Below are 22469 nucleotides of genomic sequence, written 5' to 3'. Positions count from 1 at the left end.
AAGACTAGATTTTAAAAAAATTAAAAAATTGAGCTTTTATATAGCGCAATATCCACTTAACGTGCTCAAAGCGCTTTACAAGGGGTTCCTGATCAACAGCAACATTTAACATGTAGGACGAGACATGACGCCTGTTAGGCGATATTACAATTTTTCGGACAAAGACAACGCTGTTAACGGCCAGGAACTCATTTTACACCTGAGTACGGTGAGAGAATGTGAGTAAAGAGTCTTTTCCAAGGACTCAACTATGCGTCGAGCGAGGCTCGAACCCAGGACCTTCCGTTCCGAAAGCGAGTGTCATACCACTAGACCACATAGCCGCACAGATTAAACTTTTATTTAATCAAGACACTAAGTCATGACGGCTAGATAAGAAAATAAAGCTTCATGCGCATTGTGGACGAAAAGTGATTGCCGGAAAATATTGACATTCTTGTTTTCTGACCATTTTACACGTGATATGATTGGTTTGTCATTTATCTATCGAAGTGGCGATTCGGACTCGAGTCTGAATTGTGAGCCTCCCATGACTATTCAGACCGAGTTTGAATATGGATAATCTGTTGATTGCAAAAAGCGATTTGGAATTTGAGTCCAAATAGCCACAGGAGACTATTCAGACTCGAGTCCGAATAGCCGCAGACTTGATTTATTTATACAATATAAACCCGACAAGTGAAATGCAACAGTATGGGGAAAAACCCACTTTCTTTACACAAGTCTCAGCTCAAACTAACATATATTATCCATATTGGTTATCTGTATGCGTTTAATTTAAATAAAATAGTCACCGGTTTTAACTACCAAATCAATCCAAAATCCGATACAAAATTAAGATTTGTAACCTTAAAGGTTTTGGTCTGTTTGAGGGAGTTTAGTAAGAAATAATCACCGCAGCGCTGCAAATTGAGCTAGGGCGAGGTAACTTGCTCAAGGCCACACAGCGTAGCGGCGGGTGATCGAACTCCAGTACATTTCGGGTACGAAGCAAAGACCGTACCGCTGAGCCACGCTGCCACCTTGTTTGAGAATTTTTAATAAGATGGAAGTTACCTTGATTGTTCAATATCAAAAGTAAACGACATCAACTAAAATAGAGCATTTATATAGCGCAATCTCCACTAAACGTGCTCAATCCACTTTACAAAAGGTCCTTGACCAACAGCAAAACGTAACAGGTAGAACGAGACAAGGCGATATTACAATATTTTACGACAAAGACAACACTGTTAACGGCCAGGTACTCATTTTACACCTGAGTACCTCATTTTACACATGAGTACGGTGAGAGAATATGAGTAAAGAGCCTTTTCCAAGGGCTCGACTGTGCGCAGAGCGAGGCTCGAACCCAGGACCTTCTGGTCCGAAAGCGAGTGTCATACACAAGACCACATAGCCGAAAGTAGATGTGCTCAAAGTGAATAAGAGGGGACTTGAGCCAGCGGCAACGATTAACATGTCGAGACTTTAACGCCTTTAAGCGCGCTATTGCATTCTTTTCGAAGGAGATATCGCAGCTGCCTACACGGTACACATTTTACTCCTGGATGCGGCGAGAAAATGTAAATAAAGAGACTTTTACTGGATGTAAATTTTGTGGTCGCCCAGATCGGGACTCGAACAAAGGACTTACAGGTCCGAAGTGAGTATAATACCACACGACCACAAAGCTGAACAATATACGTCTTTAAACACTTTTACACATCTGTGATCCAATTTCACTCTTATTCACATATTAACTCTCTCCTTGCCAGCCATTTTCAGTATTTTCTCCAAAACTTTACACCCAACTATCTACATAAAAATATATTTTTTATCACTCAAACACAATAGCAGTAAATTCTCGCAATAGATAATTTCTTTATCAAAACATACTCTACAACTATTCATTTACTTTAAATTTTATGATGTACAAATGCAATTTGAATAAGAATAATGTTGGTTGTATCTTAACGATAGTTGGTCAGGAGAGGGTTAAATCCTATGGTTTTTAATAGGATCTAAGGGAATAAATCACGAGACAACTCCCACCTATTTTATGACAGGAATTAAATCTATATCTGTATAATACAGTCCACCATGGTTTACTGAACAGACAAAAACGATGAAAAAAAAAAGTTAATTGGATATAGGCTCTGTGTATAATGTTGGGTGCATTTGACGCTTAGTTGCTGTCAAAACACTGCTGAGAGAGAGAGAGAGAGAGAGATAGAGAGAGAGAGAGAGAGAGAGAGAGAGAGAGAGAGAGAGAGAGAGAGAGAGGGAGAGAGAGGGGAAGAGAGAGAGCGAAAGAGAAAGAGGGAAAAAGAGAGAGAGAGAGAGAGAGAGAGAGAGAGAGAGAGAGAGAGAGAGAGAGAGAGAGAGAGAGAGAAGGAAAGAGGAGAAGAGAGAGGAAAGAGAGAGAGAGAGAGAGAGAGAGAGAGAGAGAGAAGGAAAGAGGGAGAGAGAGGGAAAGAGAGAGAGAGAGAGAGAGAGAGAGAGAGAGAGAGAGAGAGAAATTCCCATTGCCTGATTCGCCCGTATCCAATACGAATAATTCAGATCACTACTCAGTTTTTATACATGTCGGACAGAAAACTCATCCTTCAAATATCGATCGATTATCTTGATTAGGAATATAGATAATCCTTCAAACAGGATTTCTGCTGATGTCAACAGGAATCACCCAGGTTGTCCAAGTGAGCAAATTGGTGGTGGTGGTGGTGGTGGGGGGGGGGGGGGGGTAAGAGTCTTGCCCCAAGAAAAGAAAACCGAAAGTGCCTGAAGCGGGGCTCAAACCCGGGACCTTCCGGATCACAGTGCAATGCCTTATCTACTCGGCCACTTCGCCCCCCCCCCCCCTTTATTATTATTTAGGAACTACACCTATATATATGTTCAATACAGCCTGCCACATTTTTTCCCCTTATATCGGACAACTAAACAGACAAGCACACAGAAAAAAAGTTAATTAGATATAGGGTTCATGTGTATAATACGGGGTGGGGTGCATTTGACACCTTTCAACTGTCTCTTGATAGTTGCCTACACAATACCGCTGTGACAGACATAATTCCCATTGTATAATTCAGCAAACACTAACCCGTAGTACCCAAGAGGAATAAAATTAGATCAGTGCACTCTGCCGCTATGTCGTACTCTGAAAATCCAATGAAAACACATTTTTGAAATTTTGGACAGAAAACTCATCCTTAAAAAATTGAGCTTAAAAATTGTGCTTTAATAGCGCAATATCCACTAAATGTGCTCAAAGCGCTTTACAAGGGGTCCCTCGTCAACAGCAACATTTAACATGTAGGACGGGACATGACGCCTGTTTGGCGATATTACAATTTTTCGGACAAAGACAACGCTGTTAACGGCCAGGTACTCATTTTTCACCTGACTACAGTGAGAGAATGTGAGTAAAGAGTCTTTTCCAAGGACTCAACTATGCGCGAGGCTCAAGGCTCGAACCCAGGACCTTCCGATCCGAAAGCGAGTGTCATACCACTAGACCACATAGCCGCACAAATCCTTCAAATTATTATCTCGATCGTTAAAATGACCCTTCTCTTGTAAATATCAAATTCGAGAAATAGACAGCAGGAACCAAGTGAAAGATAAAGATCTGAACAATGTTTATATTGTGTAATGCAAGCAGGCGATCCAAGCGTACGTATGTGAAAGTCTATAGATAGTTCGAAGTTGACGTCACTCAGGCCTTTGTTATTATTTTTTGCCATCCGCGTTTATGAGTAATTCTCACTAAACTGTATTAAGCAGACTATAAACGATCATGTTACACATAGTTTTGTGTGTTGGTCCGTTACACTTCCGGATGGCAATGTTGTGAAATTCTTAGCATATAAGTGCATATTATCTATATAGATAGTTCGAAGATGACGTCACTCAGGCCTTTGTTATTGTTTTTGCCATCCGCGTTTGTGAGTTGTTCTCACTAAACTGTATTAACCAGACTATAAAAGTTCATGGTTACACAGAGTTTGTGTGTTGGTCCGTTATACTTCCGGGTGGCAATGTTGTGAACTCCTTGGCCAAGCGCACACTATCTATAGGAATAAAAACTGTTCCAACTATCAGGGACCTCTGTTGGTAGGTATAATGTTAGCACATCATCTGACCAGTAATAAGGAGTTCTGAGGTTCGATCCCCAGTAGAGGTAGACTGATTTTTTGGGATGTTTTTTTTCTCTTGTATTTTTTTTTCTGGATGTAAATTTTGCGCCGCCCAGATCGGGAATCGAACAAAGGACTCACAGGTCCGAATTGAGTATAATACCACAAAGCTGAACAACATACTTCCTTAAACACTTTTATTCGTCAGTGATCCAATTTCACGTTTCATACACTCTTGTTCAGATCCTTATTCTGGTCAAAAATAATTTTGAATTGTCCTCTTTCTTCCCAAGCAATCAATAATAAACAATTCGTTTTTGAAAGAATCGTATTAATTTACTCTTAGTAAACCACTGCTTGGACACGGTATTATTTCGGGTATAAATTGTTTCAAAAAGTTAAAATAATCAGAAATATCAAGTTTTTGTCTTTTGCGCCTTAAGAAAGTATCTATGTTAAAAAAAGTCCGCATAAAAGCTTCACATGGATTTCATATTTTCGTAATAACATTTTCAGCAATTAAACCATCCCTACATTATACAAACTTTTGTGTAGCCGGAAACGTTTATAGTCTGATTGGTATAATTTAATGAGAACAGATTATTAAAATGGCTGCCTAAAAACTTTACTAAAGAGTTGAGTGCCGACGTTAATTTCGTTCCTTCTATACAACTCGTTGTGAACGTATCGTATTAATTTTCTCATATGAAACCACAGCTTGAACACGGTATTTTGTCCGGCTGACACTTGTATCAAAAAGAGAAAATAATCAGAAATACCATTTTTCTTTCTTTCGCCCCCGAAGAAACTATCTGTACTCATCAGTCCTTAAAAAAAACAAAACAAAAGAACCTTCCCATAAAATCTTCACATGAAGTTAATATTTTTGACACAAAACTCTAATTTTAATCCTTGAAATCACCCCTACACAATATCTACTTTCTCGGTGAGACATAATAATATTGATGCTCTGCGTTTTGGGAAAATACTCACAACATCCGCCAGCCGTATAATATAATGTACCATAGCACAAACGTTTATAGTCTGATTGATATAATTTGGTGAGAACAGATCGTTAAAATAGCTGCCTAAAAACAATAACAAAGATTTGAGTGACGTCAATATCGTTCCTTCTACCATATTATTTATTTTCCTCTATAATATTTATATTTACAGGTCGGAGACATCATCCTTCGAATCAATGACATCGACTTGACAGATATGAGTTACGCCAGTGCGGTGGAAGTCCTCAAGGCCGTCCCTTTGGACACGCCTGTCGTCATGCTGCTTAGAGGACCAGAGGGATACACCACTTACTTACAGGTAAACAAACGATAAAAAAAGCTTTATATAGCGCATATCCACTAAGTCAAAGCGCTAATCGTGTCCAAACATTAAATGTGACGACATGACCCCTGTGCTATTACAATTTGGAAAGTACACGCTGATAAATGGCAACATTAACATGTAGAACGAGACATGAAGCCTGTTAGGCGATAATACAATTTTTTTCCCCGACAGAGACAACGCTGATAACGGCCAGGTATTCATTTTACACGCGAATACGATGAGATAATGTGAGTAAAGAGCCTTTCTCCAAGGACTCAACTATGAGCCGAGTGCGAGACTCGAACCCAAGACCTTCCGTTCCGAAAGCGAGTGTCATACCACTAGACCACATAGCCGTATACATATCAAATTAAACTTATCATCGATAGAAAACTGAATATTTGTGTAGTGTAGACAGTGCCAGACAAAACATTTTTACACTAAACAAATCAACAGAAACAAAAAAACAAAAGAAACAAACACAAAAACAAACCAAGAACAAACAAACAAAAAACAACAAACGTAAACGAATCCCCCCAACTCCCTCCCCCCTATAATAACACGTAAAATCAAACAAAGCAAAAGATTAATGCTTCTTAGTTTTATACATATATGTTACACTAAATGTGCTCCAGTCGATTTACAAACGGTGTCAAGCCAACAAACAACATTATCATAAAGGACTAGGCATCACCCCAGTAAGGAATTATGACAATTATTTTTTCAACAGAGAAAACGCTGTTACCACTCGGGGTCTCATATTAACTTGAGCTTGAGCTTTTATATAGCGCAATATCCACTAAACGTGCTCAAAGCGCTTTACAAAGGGTATTTGACCAACGGCAACATGTAACATGTAGAACGAGACATGACGCCTGTTAGGCGATAATACAATTTTTTCCCGACAGAGACAACGCTGATAACGGCCAGGTACTCATTTTACACCTGAGTTCGGTGAGAGAATGTCAGTAAAGAACCAAGTACTACTTTAAACCGGCCAGAGCTGGGCTCGATCCATGAACCTACCGGTCCAAAAAGCGAATGTCATATCACGAGTCCATACAACCGCACCACACACACACATACACACACACACATACACACATTCTGATTAGCCATCATTGTTTTGATTGAAGCTTCTTTGCCTGTCTAAGTAACGAATTCGGGAGCAGGATCTGGTTTAAGATAAATCTTCAAAGGTGGGTATGAAACACTGCCAGACTATAAAGCAGAAAGAAAAATACAACCCGCACCCCTCTCTGTGTCTAATTTTGGCACACAAACGAGGCCACCTGGCAGCCCTGCCCCCCCCCCCCCCCCCCCCAAAAAAAAAAAAAAAACAAAACACAAAAACATAACCAAACCAAACACACAACCACCCAACCCCAAAAACAACAAAAACAAAATCCCACAGTTCTGTTTACGCTCACCTATTTAACCCATTACCTTTCCCTTACCACCAAGCAAATTCCTCATTGTTACGTCCAATACATTTCTATTCATTATTGTAATCAAACTTGAAGATGATCTTGGTTTTAATTATTAAGAACATAAGGTTGTTTTGTAGAGAGCTTGTTTTGAGTTTAAAAAATCAATTTTTCCGCTGGGTAAGCCTGCCATTTTGGGAAAAAAACTGAAAATGATTGGTGAGGAAAGAGTTAATACCCTTTATTCATCCCCATGGGGAAATTTGTCTTTAGGGTCTATTCCAAGGGAAGACTGGAATAACACAGCCGCAGTACAGCGCCGTAAAGTGAGCTAGTGTGATGTGACTTGCTCAAGATCACAAATCGCGGCGGGCGATCGAACTCGGTCCATTTTGGATACGAAGCAAAGACGTGTACCGTTGTCGCATTAGACCGGAAATCAGGAGGTTTGAGATTTTTGGGGACGATTCTTATTCTTGTTATCTTTTTTTTTTCCTGATCTGTCTGGCACTGATTCAAACACTCTACTTTTCAGATTCTTACCAGTCTAATAACAATAAATAAAGCCAACGTCATTGGCGTATCGAGAAAATTAAAAACAATTTACGTGAAAAATATACTATATAAGGAATTATTGATTTGATGGAATGTATGAATGATAGAAAATCGACAACCGTTACTGGGGTATTTATCTATGATCTATTTATCTATTTATCTATTTATGAACTAAAGGGGGTGGTTAGAGAAGACCAAATGTAAAAAAATACAAAAATAAACAAAACAAAAAAAAAAAACAACAAAAAAACACACACACACACAAACAAACAAACAAAAAATAAACAAATTCCACAAAAAAAAAAAGAAAAAAAAAAAGAAAACAAAAACCAAAAAGAAAACAACTAAACAGAACAAAAAAATACCCCAAAAAACCCAACAAAACAAAAAAAGCAAAACAAAAACAAAACAAAACAAAACAAAACAATCAAGACAAAAACAAAACAAAAATCTTCTGTTGCCAGATGTCCCGAAACGTTAGCATAAAGAAAAGACTAAGAAAGATAGATGGAGGGAACTCATTGATAAGTTCCCTCGGAATGGAAGATCAGGCCACTGCACTGCGCGTAGTCTGATTAGAAGGAAGAGAGAGAAAGAGAAAGATCGTGTTTCACGACTAGACAATGTTAACAATGATAAAATAAAGGAAATCAAGATTAACAAACAGGGTACATTTATTACGGAAACTTACATTTATAACATAAATAGGAACGGCACAATTTTACTTATCCATTCATCCACTACAGCACCATAATATAAAACACAAACGCTGGAATTGGGATATTGTTTTCAGTTCAACGCGAAGCTTATAAGAACTCCCTCTGATTTCCAGATCCTCGCTGATAATATAGCGCGGGTTCGAACCCCTTGATTTGATGGTGAGGTGAGGTGTTCAGAATACCTAGCAACCCGAGGAGGAACGGTCAACTCCGGACTCGTTCGGGTTATGTCCTAGCAACGATTGTCAGGGCATAACACTCACGTAGACAACATATCTATTCTGTCGTTCTCTGAAACACACTTATATTTTTTGACTTCAGTGAAGTCTCAGTTTCAGAGATTTTAAATAGATAAGAATAAAATTCCCTTTTTTTTAATCACCAAAGGGAAATTTGTCTTTAGAGTCTATTCCAAGGGAAGACTGGAATAACCCAAGCATCAGCCGCAGTGTAGCGCCGCAAAGTAAGCTAAGGTGTAACAGAGCAAGGTGGGGAGTCGAACTCGGTACCTTTTGGCTACGAAGCAAAGACCATACCGCTGAGCCCTACCGGTATAAGTTAAGGCTAATTTTAATCGATGGAATTTGAAAGCTGTTGTTTTCTAGTTTTGACGTAATGGATGCATGAGGTGTTTATACCAATACTTCATCAGGGATTGCTAACACAGTGGTATGGTCGCACCCTACGTTAATACATAATCTCACACACGCTGCCCAAATAGTCCAACAAAAATAATTAATTTGGTTCACATCTCACAAAATTACATGACGATGTCGATGTTGTTGGAGTCAGCTCAGTTGGTAGAGCACTCGCCTCACAAGCAAAGGGAGCAAGATGGATCCCGGGTGCGTTCGAGATTATTTTCTGAAGCCGTGTCCACCCAGCAGTGATTACGTGGCTAGGTCTGTTTGATCTGTCAGAAAGCATTTGCGATAGATGGGTCAAATGGCTCTGAAAGACTATATGGCGATTGTCACCAAAAAAGTGAGCAGTGAGTGGTATACACCAATAGGAAAATTTATTACGTTGAGACACTTCTTACGACAGTTCACTTTACACCAATAGGAAAATTTATTACGTTGAGACACTTCTAACGACAGTTCACTTTACACCAATAGGTTCATTTATTACATATCATGTGATTTACTGACTTAATCAGATGTCTTGTCACATTTTAATGTGACGACTGATTTATGAATTTATCTTCAATTCACTGCTTTTATTTATTGAGGAAGTTATCATTTATTCGATTTGCTAAAGATACATAGCTATGATAGATCATTTAAAAAACAAACGAATATAGCTTTTAGGCCTCTCAATGGAAATCTCAAGTGATTGCTTTTGAACACTATTCGGATAACTCGATTTAATTTACTTTTTACTTCCCAGACTTCATTTCAGGAGAACGGTCTACCGAAAACAATTCGAGTGACAAAACCAATCCAAGAAACTTTGATGGGTCGACTCAAAAAGACGTTCACGGGATCATCCGGCCCCATGTCACCCGTCAAAAGCATCAAAAAATTCTGCAACGGAGAAACGGAGAAAATGGATAAAGACAGAAGCGACAGGGGTGGTGGTGGTGATAAGGGAACTCATTGTAACAGTTTAGTGTCTGTGGAAGAACTAGACGAATTGAACAAGTCCAAGATGAGTACGCATGTTGGTAATGGTGGTGTTGTTGGAGTGAACATTGCTGGACAGAAAACCTGTGAAGACGGTAAAATTTTGTCAAACGACTCGGGACATAAATCCGCTGGCCTTTCGGATAAATCGAAGTTCATGTTTAGTAGTGAAGGTAGAGTAGACTCACAAGAAGAAACAGTTCTTGATAACGGAGCCGTTGGATCTCCTAAAATAGTCCTGACAAGCCCCAAATCCAACAACAAAGATTCAGAAGTGACCTTGCCTCGGTCAGAAGCTGGAAGGCATAATCACGCAGACGACGGTAGCAGCAATCAACAGCACAACTGCCAGCATCGTAAAACTATCGAGATTTTACAGGATGACGACAAAATTATGGTTGTTGTAAGGGGTGATATTAGCGTCAGAAGTGAGGAGTTCATAGACGACGGTTCCTCTGGCTCCAGCAGAATCATCGTCAACACGAACAATAACAATAACAACCACAAAGCAAACGGTGGCGACGATCACTGCACCGTTCAACACCAAAACAAAAACGACAGCACCGACAGTAAATCAGCGTCTTCAACACCGAATGGAACGATCGCTACGAAGGAAAACGGGTCCGATGGGAACATAGCAAAAACGCACGGCAGCACTTCTGGAAAGAGCAACGGCCATGGTGAATCGACACACAGGAGTAGCCAACGTAACAGTGGTCGAGCGAGCCCTCGCCGTGCACGGAGTCCTGTGACCAGCCCAACGTACATGAATAGGACAGGAGATGTCAGTGACGAGGAGGGAGGAACACCAAGAGGAAGACGTTTGGAGAAGAAACGGTAAGAATTCATAAAGATATGGCAAAATACACTCATTTTTCATTGTATTTAGCATAGTGATTTAGAAGTAGTTTCTTGTTTTTGTATATATGTATTGTAGAAATCACATACCACCAGCACGACCTCATCTGACTATTAATTTTTTCATAAAAATCCCAAATTCGACACGATTTAGCATACCCTTTCTAAACATGTCCAAACTGATGTTGTGTATTAATTACCTATAACTTATTGGCAAACCAATTTATTTGAAAATTTGTCACCGATTCAATAAACTGTTATAAACATTATAATAATTAAATATAATTATTTGGCAATTAGATTCATTTATTGAAATTCCAATTTAAAATTGTTAATTTAATTTCAACATTATAGAATAAAAGTAAAACTTGACATTTTGAAACCATACATTCTATATTAATTCTAAGACGAATTTGAGCAGCTCTCAATACTAAATATGATTGCCCAGTGTAGAATTGATTTGCAAACAAATATCTAATTTTGATGTGGAAAAAAGATTGTGTAAAGAGAAAAAAAATTCATGAGACATCTGCCGTACTCTTCAAAAACACATATTTAGAAATTTAGCCAGAAAACTCGTCCTTCAAATATCGATCGATTTAAATGCCCCTCGTGATTCTTCTCGAAGTCCCAGTTTTGAAAGCTTTTGCTGAGACTAGGGTCATTTAAATCGATCGATATTTGAAGGATGAGTTTTCTGACAAAATTTCTACAAATGTGTTATTCTAGAGCACAGCGGACTTGTCCATGTTACTTATAATAATCCAAGTTAACCAAAGCCTTTTGTGATGCATCAATGTAAACGTTTTTGTCTTTTTTAAAGTATGTGGGTAAATCCTCCCCCCCTCCCTCCCCTTTCCTGTATTCACTACGTCTTTGGAAACCTTGAAAGATCAAAGGATTGTTTCCAGACGAAGATAATTTCAACATTTAAAAAAATGATTCCAAGTTCATTACATAGTTTATAAATGTAACATTCTCTGCAAATCATTGTTCATTTTGTAAGTTTGACAAATCCAGAAAATAGTGAGTTCAGTGAGAACAGAACCCTGATCTGTGCATGAATCGACGTTTTTGTCCAATGAATTGGGCATATGTGTTTGTATGTCTACGTATGTGTTTAGGATTTAAACAAAAACGTTCAACTGATTGACTTAGCTGTAATTCTGAAAGCACAAATGGATGTAATACAAATAAAGGGGGAGAAAATGAATGAGTAATTAACACTGTATGGTCATCATCATCATCATCATCATCATCATCATCATCATCATCATCATCATCATCATCATCATCATCATCATCATCATCATCATCATCACAGAACACCACTAAAACTACTAAAAATTGAACAACACTAAAGGAATCAGATCATAATTATTATCAATTTTACTTTCTTCCACTACACCCCCATCACCACTTATTCCCTTCAACTACCTCCCACCCATCCATCTATCCCTCCCCCCCCCACCCCCAAACTCTATCCGTTCTCCCAACTCCCCAATCACATGACAATGAAAGCCCCCTTCAAACCCAGTTCCTCCGGTAAGACAAAGACACGGATATCAAGAGCCATCATTATTTGTCGATGCTTCTTGCTTTGGTTCTTGATTTCCCACCCAACTATTTGCCTTCATAAATTCTATAACATTATGGTCAGTGTTTTTCTTCCGCTTCTATCCATTCCATTATTTTTATCTATTTATTCATATTATTCTTCCTATTTTTTGGAAATGACGTTATCTTTTCTATTATATTTGTATCTATAAACGTTATTATATCATTTATATTTTACTAACATTCATTATAACCAAGAGGTCAAACGGGTCAGTCCGTAGCCTTCGTTAACTCATAGCCTGACACAAAAAAAAATGTACGCGAAAATACAAGGCAACAACTTCACAAAAAAAGCGAATCGTGAGTTGTATATATTCAATAATTCAACCAATGGGATCATTTGTTTCTTTAAGCACCACAAACGATAACTCACTAAGGGTGCAGTAACCTACAGATGATGTCACAATACAAAGTTATGGTTTCAGGCTATCAGGTAACGAAGGCTACGCACCGTCAGTCCCAGATAAAAGGGTGGATTTTAATTGACCGAATTCTACCTCGCATACTCAATGTTCATATGCTTTATGGGGAATGAGATTAGCGGAAGAGTAGCGTCCCTTGATTGGACGTCACCCATAGTCTGTGACGTCACCGGTGGAAAAGTTATTAGAGAGAGAACGTCATATTGGTTGTGCGCATGCGTCTCTCGTCCTCACTTCGGAAGCGAGGACGAGAGACGCATGCGCACAACCAACATGACGTTCTCTCTCTAATAACTTTTCCACCGGTGACGTCACAGACTATGGGTGGCGTCCAATCAAGGGACACTACTCTTCCGCTAATCTCATTCCCTATTGCAGAGGAGATTTATAATGAAAAAGTAAAAATTCAGCTCCAGTTTATTGACAGAATATTGATGATATCGATAGGGCATGTGCTTTTCGGTTTCCCCTTTGTTAACAGATAGGACGATTGCCAAGACACACAACCCCCCCCCCCCCCCCCCCCAAACAAAAACCACCAAAAAAAAAAAAAAAAAACAAAGAAAAAAACAACAAAAAAAAAACAACAAAAACTAAAAACAAAAAACAAACAAACCAGAAACGAAAAAAAACCCCCAAAACAAAACAAAAATCAAAACAAACAAACAAAACAAAACAGGTAGTCGTGATTATCAAACGTATTAAAACGTAAAACCATCACAGCATTGGTTTATTTTTTTTGGTGTATTCTATGTCCTGTTAATCGCCCTTCCTATTGATACAGTTAAAACCACATCTTCGTATTAATTTTATGTCAGCAAATGGAGTTGAAATTATACTTTAACATTGGTTGTTCATTTTTCAATTATCTAGAAGCGATTTATATATTTTGGATGAAAAGGAAGAACCATCAAGAGTTGTCTTAATACATGTCATAATGTTTTCTTGTTTATTCTATTTATATGTACTTATATTTCTATACGCGTTTTTTCTTTAAATATGTCTGGAGAATCAGCCTTTCATTCTTAACTGTTTCAAATGACATCCATAACAGCAATATATGCTCTACTAACATATACCGCCAGAGGACCACGCTGTGTTATAAGTTCACTTTTTTCATTTAAACACTTTCAACTCGATCAACCGTTTTACTGTGCATGTCTTGTTATAACTCTAACCGTTTTTAACATCCATTTGGCAATATGTGCTTGATACATTATTATGGTTTACCATTTCAGAACACAGAACATTTAAATCACAAAACAACTACTTTAATATATGTGAATGCCATGTGCAGATATTTTTATGAACCTTCATTTCGATGGTTGAGATCAAAAGTCCTGTAAGCAACAACGACGAAATTTTACAGGAGAACTAAGACACTTCAAGTTTAATCTTTTAGCACAGTGTGTATCAAAGTCTCGATATCAAATTTAGCGAAAGAATAACACGCTTTTTTAAAGTTCCGTCTTATCCAGGAGTCCTGACCTCAGCCATCAATTTGTTTTAAGAATATACTTATATATTACATCCTTATAAGAAATTGCATGTTGTTTGGAGTACGTGCTTTCGATTTGATTTTCAATACACTACATATGACAAATGTGTTCTATTATTTTGTTATAAATGAGAAATTCATGTGTAACGGGTGCAACTTTTCCCCTATACCTCTGAGAAAGGGAAAGTCGAAACTCCGACGTAATATAATATAGACAATGACAGCTTTTGTTAATTCATGTTCATTTGAACCATAGACCAACAATCAAATTCCGACGACGGAAGAAGTAAAAAAGAAGAGATGTAGATCTTAGTTTTCTGATTGACTCTCCAAGACATGGGTCGTCTCACAAGACAAGACAAGTTTCAAATGTGTAACCTCGTGGTGAAAGGAAATTAAGAAGGCTAAAACATAAACAAAAAAGATATGTAAGAAAGAACATGTCCAGCTCCTGCAACGTACCTGAATGAGTCAAGATCCTAGTATACTCTATGAAGGAACAGTGGGTATTTTATTTACACATACCATCGATAGTAAAACCTGTGTAGTTTGCTGTGTCTACCAATCACTGCCATTGTTTACATTATAACGAGAGGCGTGGTTATCTACCTGTCTATTTCTTTTCTCTCAAAACAATTTTAAAAACCTTCATAATTATTCTGATAATGTCTAGTAACTGATTCTCTAAAATCTCTGACATCCCTTTTCCTGAAGAAAGTCCAGTCATAAAGGATTAACCAACAGCTATAATTTCAAATCCCTTTATCATAGTTCTTTAAATACAATTTAAGAAACCTTCTTAATTCATATGTGCAAAATTTTAGACATATTAATATGGTTTCAGATTTGTAGAATTTACATAGAAACTGAATTATTTTTGGAACGCATTTTGTATGAAAGCTCTGATCACGGCTTTCCCCCAAATGATAAAATGTGAATTTCAATTTCCATATTTTTCTTGATTTGTGCCTGTCTATAAATATGTTTTACTGAAATGTGTGCTGTTTTGCTGATTCTAATCAATGTCAAATCTTCTGCAGAATTTGGAAATTTGTTGCCTACCGCCTCAAAACTGTATCATATCTGGGTGGTTTATCTTCCATAAATTGGATTCATAATCATAAGTATGAAACTTGGATTGCGTTTATATTTTTTCAAGCTGACAAGAGATATGGCTGCTCGAATAGACGAAACTATAATAATATGATACTTCTGATCATATTAGTTTTAAAACCACTTTTCCGCATCTGGGTCACCTCGACATAATACCGTTTTGAGGCTGTGGACCACATTTATTTATCGCATCTTCATCGTGTTGACCGTAAAATATTTCAGAATTTCATAATTCATTTTACTCATCTGTTGCTACTCATACCGCAAAGCGTATCACGGAGATATCTCACGGCCAGTTAATAAATATTGTGCAAGGAAAGAGTCCCTCGTGACATAAACACAGTGCTTACAAGTCTCCACCAAAGGTGATAATATAATGTTTAAGCTTGTGAACAATACACTTTGGTTATCGTTCATAAAAAAACTTCTTTTCAGCTGGTAAATTGATATTTCCCTGGTACGGGTTGCAGTGAGGGCTGCGAAGGGTGTCTATCGTTTATATGAATTTGGTTACTTTTTTGTACTTAAGATGCTTCGATTTTGCTTTCAAAAATAATTTTCTATTGGTGTTTGCCTTGTATGATAAAGAAATTAACAATTATTATATGCCTTTTTGTCTCGTTTACAGAGTTCGAAATCAATGAATTGAAATTAAACACAAATTTAATCTTCCAGTGGTCTTAGAACCAAAACTGCTCTCCCTCTCTCTCTCTCTCTCTCTCTCTCTCTCTCTCTCTCTCTCTCTATCTATCTATCTATCTCTCTCTCTCTTTCTTTCTTTCTCTCTCTCTCTGTCTCTCTCTCTCTCTCTCTCTCTCTCTCTCTCTCTCTCCCTCTGAAAAAGTGTTTTTTTGTGTTCTTGTATTTGTATATATATATATAATATATATATATATATATATATATATATATATATATATATGTGTGTGTGTGTGTGTGTGTGTGTGTGTTTTGTGTCTTATGAATTGAAGCTTTATGATTCAATATGTCTTAAGAAATATACTTAAAGGTTAATAAATCTTCAGAGATCATTAGAGTACATTTATCAACTTTTTAAAAAAAATGGAATTTCCATCTTATGCTTATTCACGATTTTTTATAATCAAACCAATTGACCATACGATGATTTTTAAATAAATCTAGTTGTCCCGCTATTTGTTCTTTGCTTAAAAGTCAAATTTGTATATTATTATTATTATTATTATTATTATGTCTTTTAATTTGAAGAACACTGACCAACACTCAGAATATATTATTATATGCCACCGAAAACACATTTGCTTGTTCCTTTCTTCTATCTTTATTTATTTTCATAAATAATTTTATATCGCTCTGCAATCGATCTTTATTACTTTTTAGCCATGCTTTTACTACTACCGTTTTCTATTTTTTTCAATTATCAATCTCGAGAGATTGAAAATATAATTTGCAACAAGTTATTTTAACAATCATATCTTTTTTCTATTTCATGGCTTTGACAGTTATCATACTTTGCTCCTTGATTTTCATGTCTATATATACATAATATATATATATATATATATATATATAATATATATATATATATGTCTATATATTATATATAATATATAATTATATATATAAAATATATATATGTATAATATTTGAATTACTGTTGATTATTACAGATCTGTTTCATGCCTTATACTTTGTGCAATATTCGGGAAGTGAAATCGTTGTTGTTACAATTATATATAATAAGTGTATTGTTTCATACGCCCTGATATGTTTTGGTGTTGAGATTATCCTGGCGGTTTGTAATTGCAAAAAAGGTGTTTATTTCTGTGTCTGCATGCGGATCTGAGTTCATTTCTTTAGTTTAGTGTAGCCATGTCTGGTTGGGTGATAATGTAATATTTCTCTCCTATTATTCAATAATGAACATACAGCATTCCTACCTGACAGAACTCAACAGCATACCTCCCTGAAGAATCCATCTATATACCAGCGGATGGAGGAAACAGCGTTGTAAGAGGAATAAACCAAATGAGCTGAGAAGCTGAGCATACTAAATAAATCTCGCTCCCATTAGGGATCCAAGTATCAATTATATTTATTTATTTATTTATGAGTGTTGGTGGGTACTTGTAGATACATGTAAAATAAATGAAGATCACTCATATTTCATATTTGTCAGGACAATTGTTTCAGTGCTGGTCACACTCCCTCGACCGACGATAAATCCGTAGTTTGTGTTTTTTTTTTTCTGGCGTCCGGGATTCCAAAAAGCAAGAGTTCATAATTATTTATTAACAACCAATCTGTCAAAACAGAATGAGAGCAAATGATAGTTTGTAATCATCTGCGAATATCCGAATCCCTAAAGATATGCATAGTAAGAAAATTACACATAGATGAGTATGTTCCGAGCAACAATACGTAACGTAACACCGCCAAGTACGCTTAAAGATGTGATGCGATTGATAGGGTTTATGTCTGAAACGTTCATCGCATAATGCTATTAATTTGGCTAGAATGGCCAGTTTCAGTATTATTTACCCCCCCCCCCCTCCACCAACTAGGTCACAAATATGAAGGTATATAGAGGTAATACTTTATACATAATCAAAAATTGTAATCCCTTATAGCAAGGCGACTAAATAATTTTTGTAAACCACAAGTAACATTATATTTCAATAAATAGATAAATGGTAAATTCCCTTTATTCATCTACTAGGGGAAATTTGTCTTTCGGGTCTATTCCAAGGGAAGATTGGAATCACACAGGAGTCAGCCGCAGTGGAGCGCCGCAAAGTCAGCTAGGGCGTGATGACTTGCTGAAGGACACACAGCGGCGGGTAGTTGAACTGATGCGAAGAAAAGACCATACTGCTGAGCGACCCTGTCCCAAAAATAACAAATTATGCTGTTTCTGTTCTTTCTTTTGACTTCAAACATAATTTTATGGACCATAAGAAACAGAGCAGTTTCTTTTTCATAGGGACGACAGATTATAATAGGATGTTAGAAGGCAAATGACCCCCCCCCCCCCTTCTCTCTCTCTCTCTCTCTCTCTCTCTCTCTCTCTCTCTCTCTCTCGCTTTCGTTCGCGCACATACACAGGCACAGACACAAACACACACAAACACACACACATACACACCCACATACTCTCTCTCTCTCTCTCTCTCTCTCTCTCTCTCTCTCTCTACTAAAACCAATTCTCTTTCTTTCTCTGTCTTTAAATCCATACCTTTTCCCTCGTATCTCCTATTATATATATTCAAAGATTCAATTTAATTTATTCACTGAACGCATGCGCAATCAATCTCACAAACACAAAAACATAGACCCCCCCCCCCCCCGACACAAACACTGCATAATATCATTAACACACAAACACATTCATCCCGAGGTTAGAGGTTACCCTATCACAGTGTCTATATATCCCTACCAATCCGCTTTACGACTCAGCGTCCTAACAATCTCTTCAGTCACTCTCGATATATCGGAGACTAGACAATCTGTTTTTCTTCCCCAAATAGATCAATGTCATACACTAAATACCGTTCATTTCGCCTCACGACTTTATGGTCACGTAATGGATATATTATTATCTTAGTTACTTTTTTTTATGAATGCTATTGTGAAAAACAATAATTGATGGAATCTACACGATTCCACTAAAAGGGAATCTGTATGTAAAAGATTTATACCTTGTCCATCTTCGAAAGTAAAAAAAAATCCCCCCCCCCCCCCCCCCCCCCCCCAAAAAAAAAAACCCCAACAAATATATATTTAAAAAACATAAAAAACAACCGACCGAGCGAAAGTGTCCAAAGTTAGATATATTGCTTACGTTCGTTGCTTAAGAAGTAAAATCGAGTTGCAAAGATCAGGGATTGAACTCTGGTTTTCGGATGTTAGTACAATGTTCAATCCACTCGATAACTTCTCTCTTTTTTGTGAAATCGAATCTAAGAAATAAACATTAATAAACATCTCTATGCAATTTCAATGATCTTCCATCAATAACACTTGCAAGCGCATTTATTGTGGTTCAGTTTAACAAATCTGAATTCTCTCTTCTATATTAACACATCTAACTATCAGTAACTAATTTAATCTAGAGTTCAAACCATACACTTTTATTGTCAGCTCTATTCCCACATTATACCGAATTGAGACGACTCGTCATATTTATTTATCATAAAAATATTTCCTCCTCCTCCTCCTCCTCCTCCTCCTCCTCCTCCTCCTCCTCCTCCTCCTCCTCCTCATTCTTCTTCTTCTTCTTCTTCTTCTTCTTCTTCTTCTTCTTCTTCTTCTTCTTCTTCTTCTTCTTCTTCTAGAATACGTTTTTTTTCCTCTCCTTCAGCTACTTACAGATTGGGTAGAGTAAAGTTAAGCCGTGCTTCTTGTCATAAATTGCCAGAATCATAATCCCTAAAGCGACCTAAAGGGAATGAACATGCGACACAATCAAGAGGAACATCCAGCTCCATTTAGTATCATTACAACAACCTTTTATCGCAATGTTTAATCCTTGCCAGCAACCAAAGTTACAGAGACTAAAAATTATGTGCATTGCGCAACATTTGCAGTGGTGATGGCGGCCATTTTAGATATTTTAAAAGAAGAAAATTATCTACATTAAAATATTTTTTTTTCTAATTTGATTTTGAAAAATCGAATTAATATGATATATGGAAAAATTCAAACACAAATTTATGTCTGTTCTCTGGTAGACGTCCTTGTCGATCTCTTTGTTGAGAACTTAATTAATGACGAAAGTAAAAATTGGGCATGCTGCATTGAAATTACATACGCCCTAGAATCAGATCATACTTTATTAGAAATATATAATAATAAGATGAAGATAAGGGCTTCTCATTATTTACATTTTTTCCGGCTTCACGTATTCGATTTTTGACGCAGGTTAAAGATATTCGAGTCTTTGTCAAAATTGAATGTGACAGTTCTGGTGGTTGACGTTTATGTTATTTGTTGAGAAGAATGACAGATGCCAGCAGTTATAATTTGGTTATAGTGATTGAGGCAGATCTGTGTTGAGTTGTAGTGTTATATATTTATTGTTAGCCAACCAACGGTTGTGTCGGGAGAGAGAGAGAGAGAGAGAGAGAGAGAGAGAGAGAGAGAGAGAGAGAGAGAGAGAGAGAGAGAGAGAGAGAGAGAGAAAGCCCGACCAAAGAAGTGTTAATAGGATTATTATTTCTGTGATATTTCGTCCAAATAGACACCTACAACGGCGGGAACTGGGTGAGAGTAAAAAAAAAAGAGGATAAGAGGAAGAGGGTGAAGGAAGCTGACAATTATAAGACTTCATAGAAGGGTAGTGGTGATGATGGTATTGTAAGAATTAAGAACCAGAAGAAGTATGAACACAGGAGCATTTATTGTTTCATAAAGGTGCTAAGGGATGAGCATTGTCATTTCCGGTCCAGGCGTCTCGCCGGAAGGAGATAAAATGTCAAGTGTAAGTGGGGCAGTTATGGAGTCGGACAAACAAATAAATTCTGATTATTTGAACTGTGATGGGTGCACGGAGCTTTACCCAGGATTTGGTCGTAGACCCGGATCTTTCAAGAGGTTTGTGTATTTCTTGCAACCATGCTTGCCTGTGTCTAAACTATTTTATTTTCAACCAAAGACAACAAAGTCACGCACATACATTAATCATCAGATTATAATAAAAACAAAAATAATTTGGTAAATCAAAAAATAAAAACAAACAAACAAAACAAAACAAAACACAAAAAACAGCAACAAAAAATCCCAACAAACAACAAAAACCACAAAACCCCCCCAGCAAAAACCAAAAAAAAAAAAAAAAACACAAAAAAAAACAAACAAACAAACAAACAAAACAAACAAAAAATCAAGACGAAACAAAGTTTTTAAAAACCTGACACCTACAAGAAACTCACTTTTGGTTTTTCTTCTTATAATTTATTCTTTTATATTGTCTAAAAATCTTTTCTTTTTTATTATCAATTACTATTTTTACTGCATTGTGTATTTTTTGTACTAAGTTATTCTTTCTCTTGTCCGTGTAATTGATATGATAAGAGATTTTACAAACCATTAACTATCTATACAAAAAGCTTTTTTGGAGGCTTGGAACTCTTGCAGTCATTGCGCACATGTATAGAATATATGAGAGAATATATGTTCAACTTACTACAACAAAGGCACGCGTAAGCACAATCATACATATATAACAATACATTAAGACATACACATGAAATCTTTCAAACTACAGACTAAACACGACTGGAACATACTGCCGAACATTACAGTTAGTAACATGGACACAAAATATGTTTTAAAAATCAGGCTTTCAGAATACAGATCACTGCAGGATCACAGTCAAACGACTTGGTCACTATTAATGTTTACTTCTTTATAAAAATACGATTTGCATTTCGTTTCCCCCTAAAGTGTTTGAAACATTAGAAGACAGTTAGTTACTGAAATATTTTGAGATGAGGTGATGTTTTTCTTTCGACTCTAGAGTTCTTTTAAATTCGATATTCTTGCAGCCTCATTATTGATTATCTTTTTATGATAACTTGAGACATAAATCTACATGGTATACGATGAGGACATGCGCGAGTAGCTTGATAAATGCTTTTTCTACACAACTCCACTGTATTGCAAGAACTCCATTCTGGTGCCCACCTTACATATTTCTGGGTTCACTCCCGACTGGAACCCACCTCCCAAGGTCTCCAGTTCAATCCCAGCAGATGCCCACCTCCCATAGGCTCTGGTTCACTCCCCCTTGGTGCCCACGTCACACAGTTCTGGGACACTCCCCACTGGAACCCACCTCCCATAGTATCTGGTTCAATCCCCAGAGGTGCCCTGCTCCCATAGTCTCTGGTTCACTCCACACTGACTGGTGCCCACCTCCCATAGTCCAAGCTTGACTCCCTACTGGTCCCACTTTACATATTTCTGGGCTCACTCCCCACTGGTGCCCGCCCCCCATATGTACTGGTATACTATCCACAGATGCCCTGTTCCCACAGTCTCTGGTTCACTCCCCACTGGTGTCCAACCCAGACACAAAAAATCAACCTCCATATTATATTGAATTATAATCCAAAGAGTCAATCACCCCCTTGTCAATTTAGAGCAATAGAACATAATTCAGATTTTAACAATACATTGCATTTTTGTAGAATAAATGATGTTGAC

The 22469-nt window shown here is 37.2% G+C and overlaps 1 protein-coding gene and 1 long non-coding RNA gene across 2 annotated transcripts in view; one reads left to right on the top strand and one right to left on the bottom strand.

Moving 5' to 3' along the window:
* LOC144967183 (nitric oxide synthase-like) overlaps positions 1 to 22469 on the top strand; it is a 227093-nt gene that overhangs the window by 128897 nt on the left and 75727 nt on the right. The window contains exons 4-6 of the mRNA XM_078904115.1: positions 5298 to 5444; positions 9541 to 10613; positions 12156 to 12179. Of these exons, the coding sequence (XP_078760241.1) occupies positions 5298 to 5444; positions 9541 to 10613; positions 12156 to 12179 (1244 nt within the window). The remainder of the gene's footprint in view (positions 1 to 5297; positions 5445 to 9540; positions 10614 to 12155; positions 12180 to 22469) is intronic.
* The window catches only part of LOC144967187 (uncharacterized), an 84189-nt gene that overhangs the window by 57477 nt on the left and 4243 nt on the right, over positions 1 to 22469 (bottom strand). The gene's annotated exons all lie outside the window — the stretch shown is intronic.

This window comes from Berghia stephanieae, chromosome 3, assembly GCF_034508935.2.
Source record: "Berghia stephanieae isolate SIO BIC M18660-M18661 chromosome 3, UCSD_Bste_1.3, whole genome shotgun sequence".
NCBI classification, from domain to species: Eukaryota; Metazoa; Mollusca; class Gastropoda; order Nudibranchia; family Aeolidiidae; genus Berghia; species Berghia stephanieae.
The sequence above is the reverse complement of the archived record's forward strand: the minus strand, read 5'-3'. Positions and strand labels throughout refer to the sequence as shown.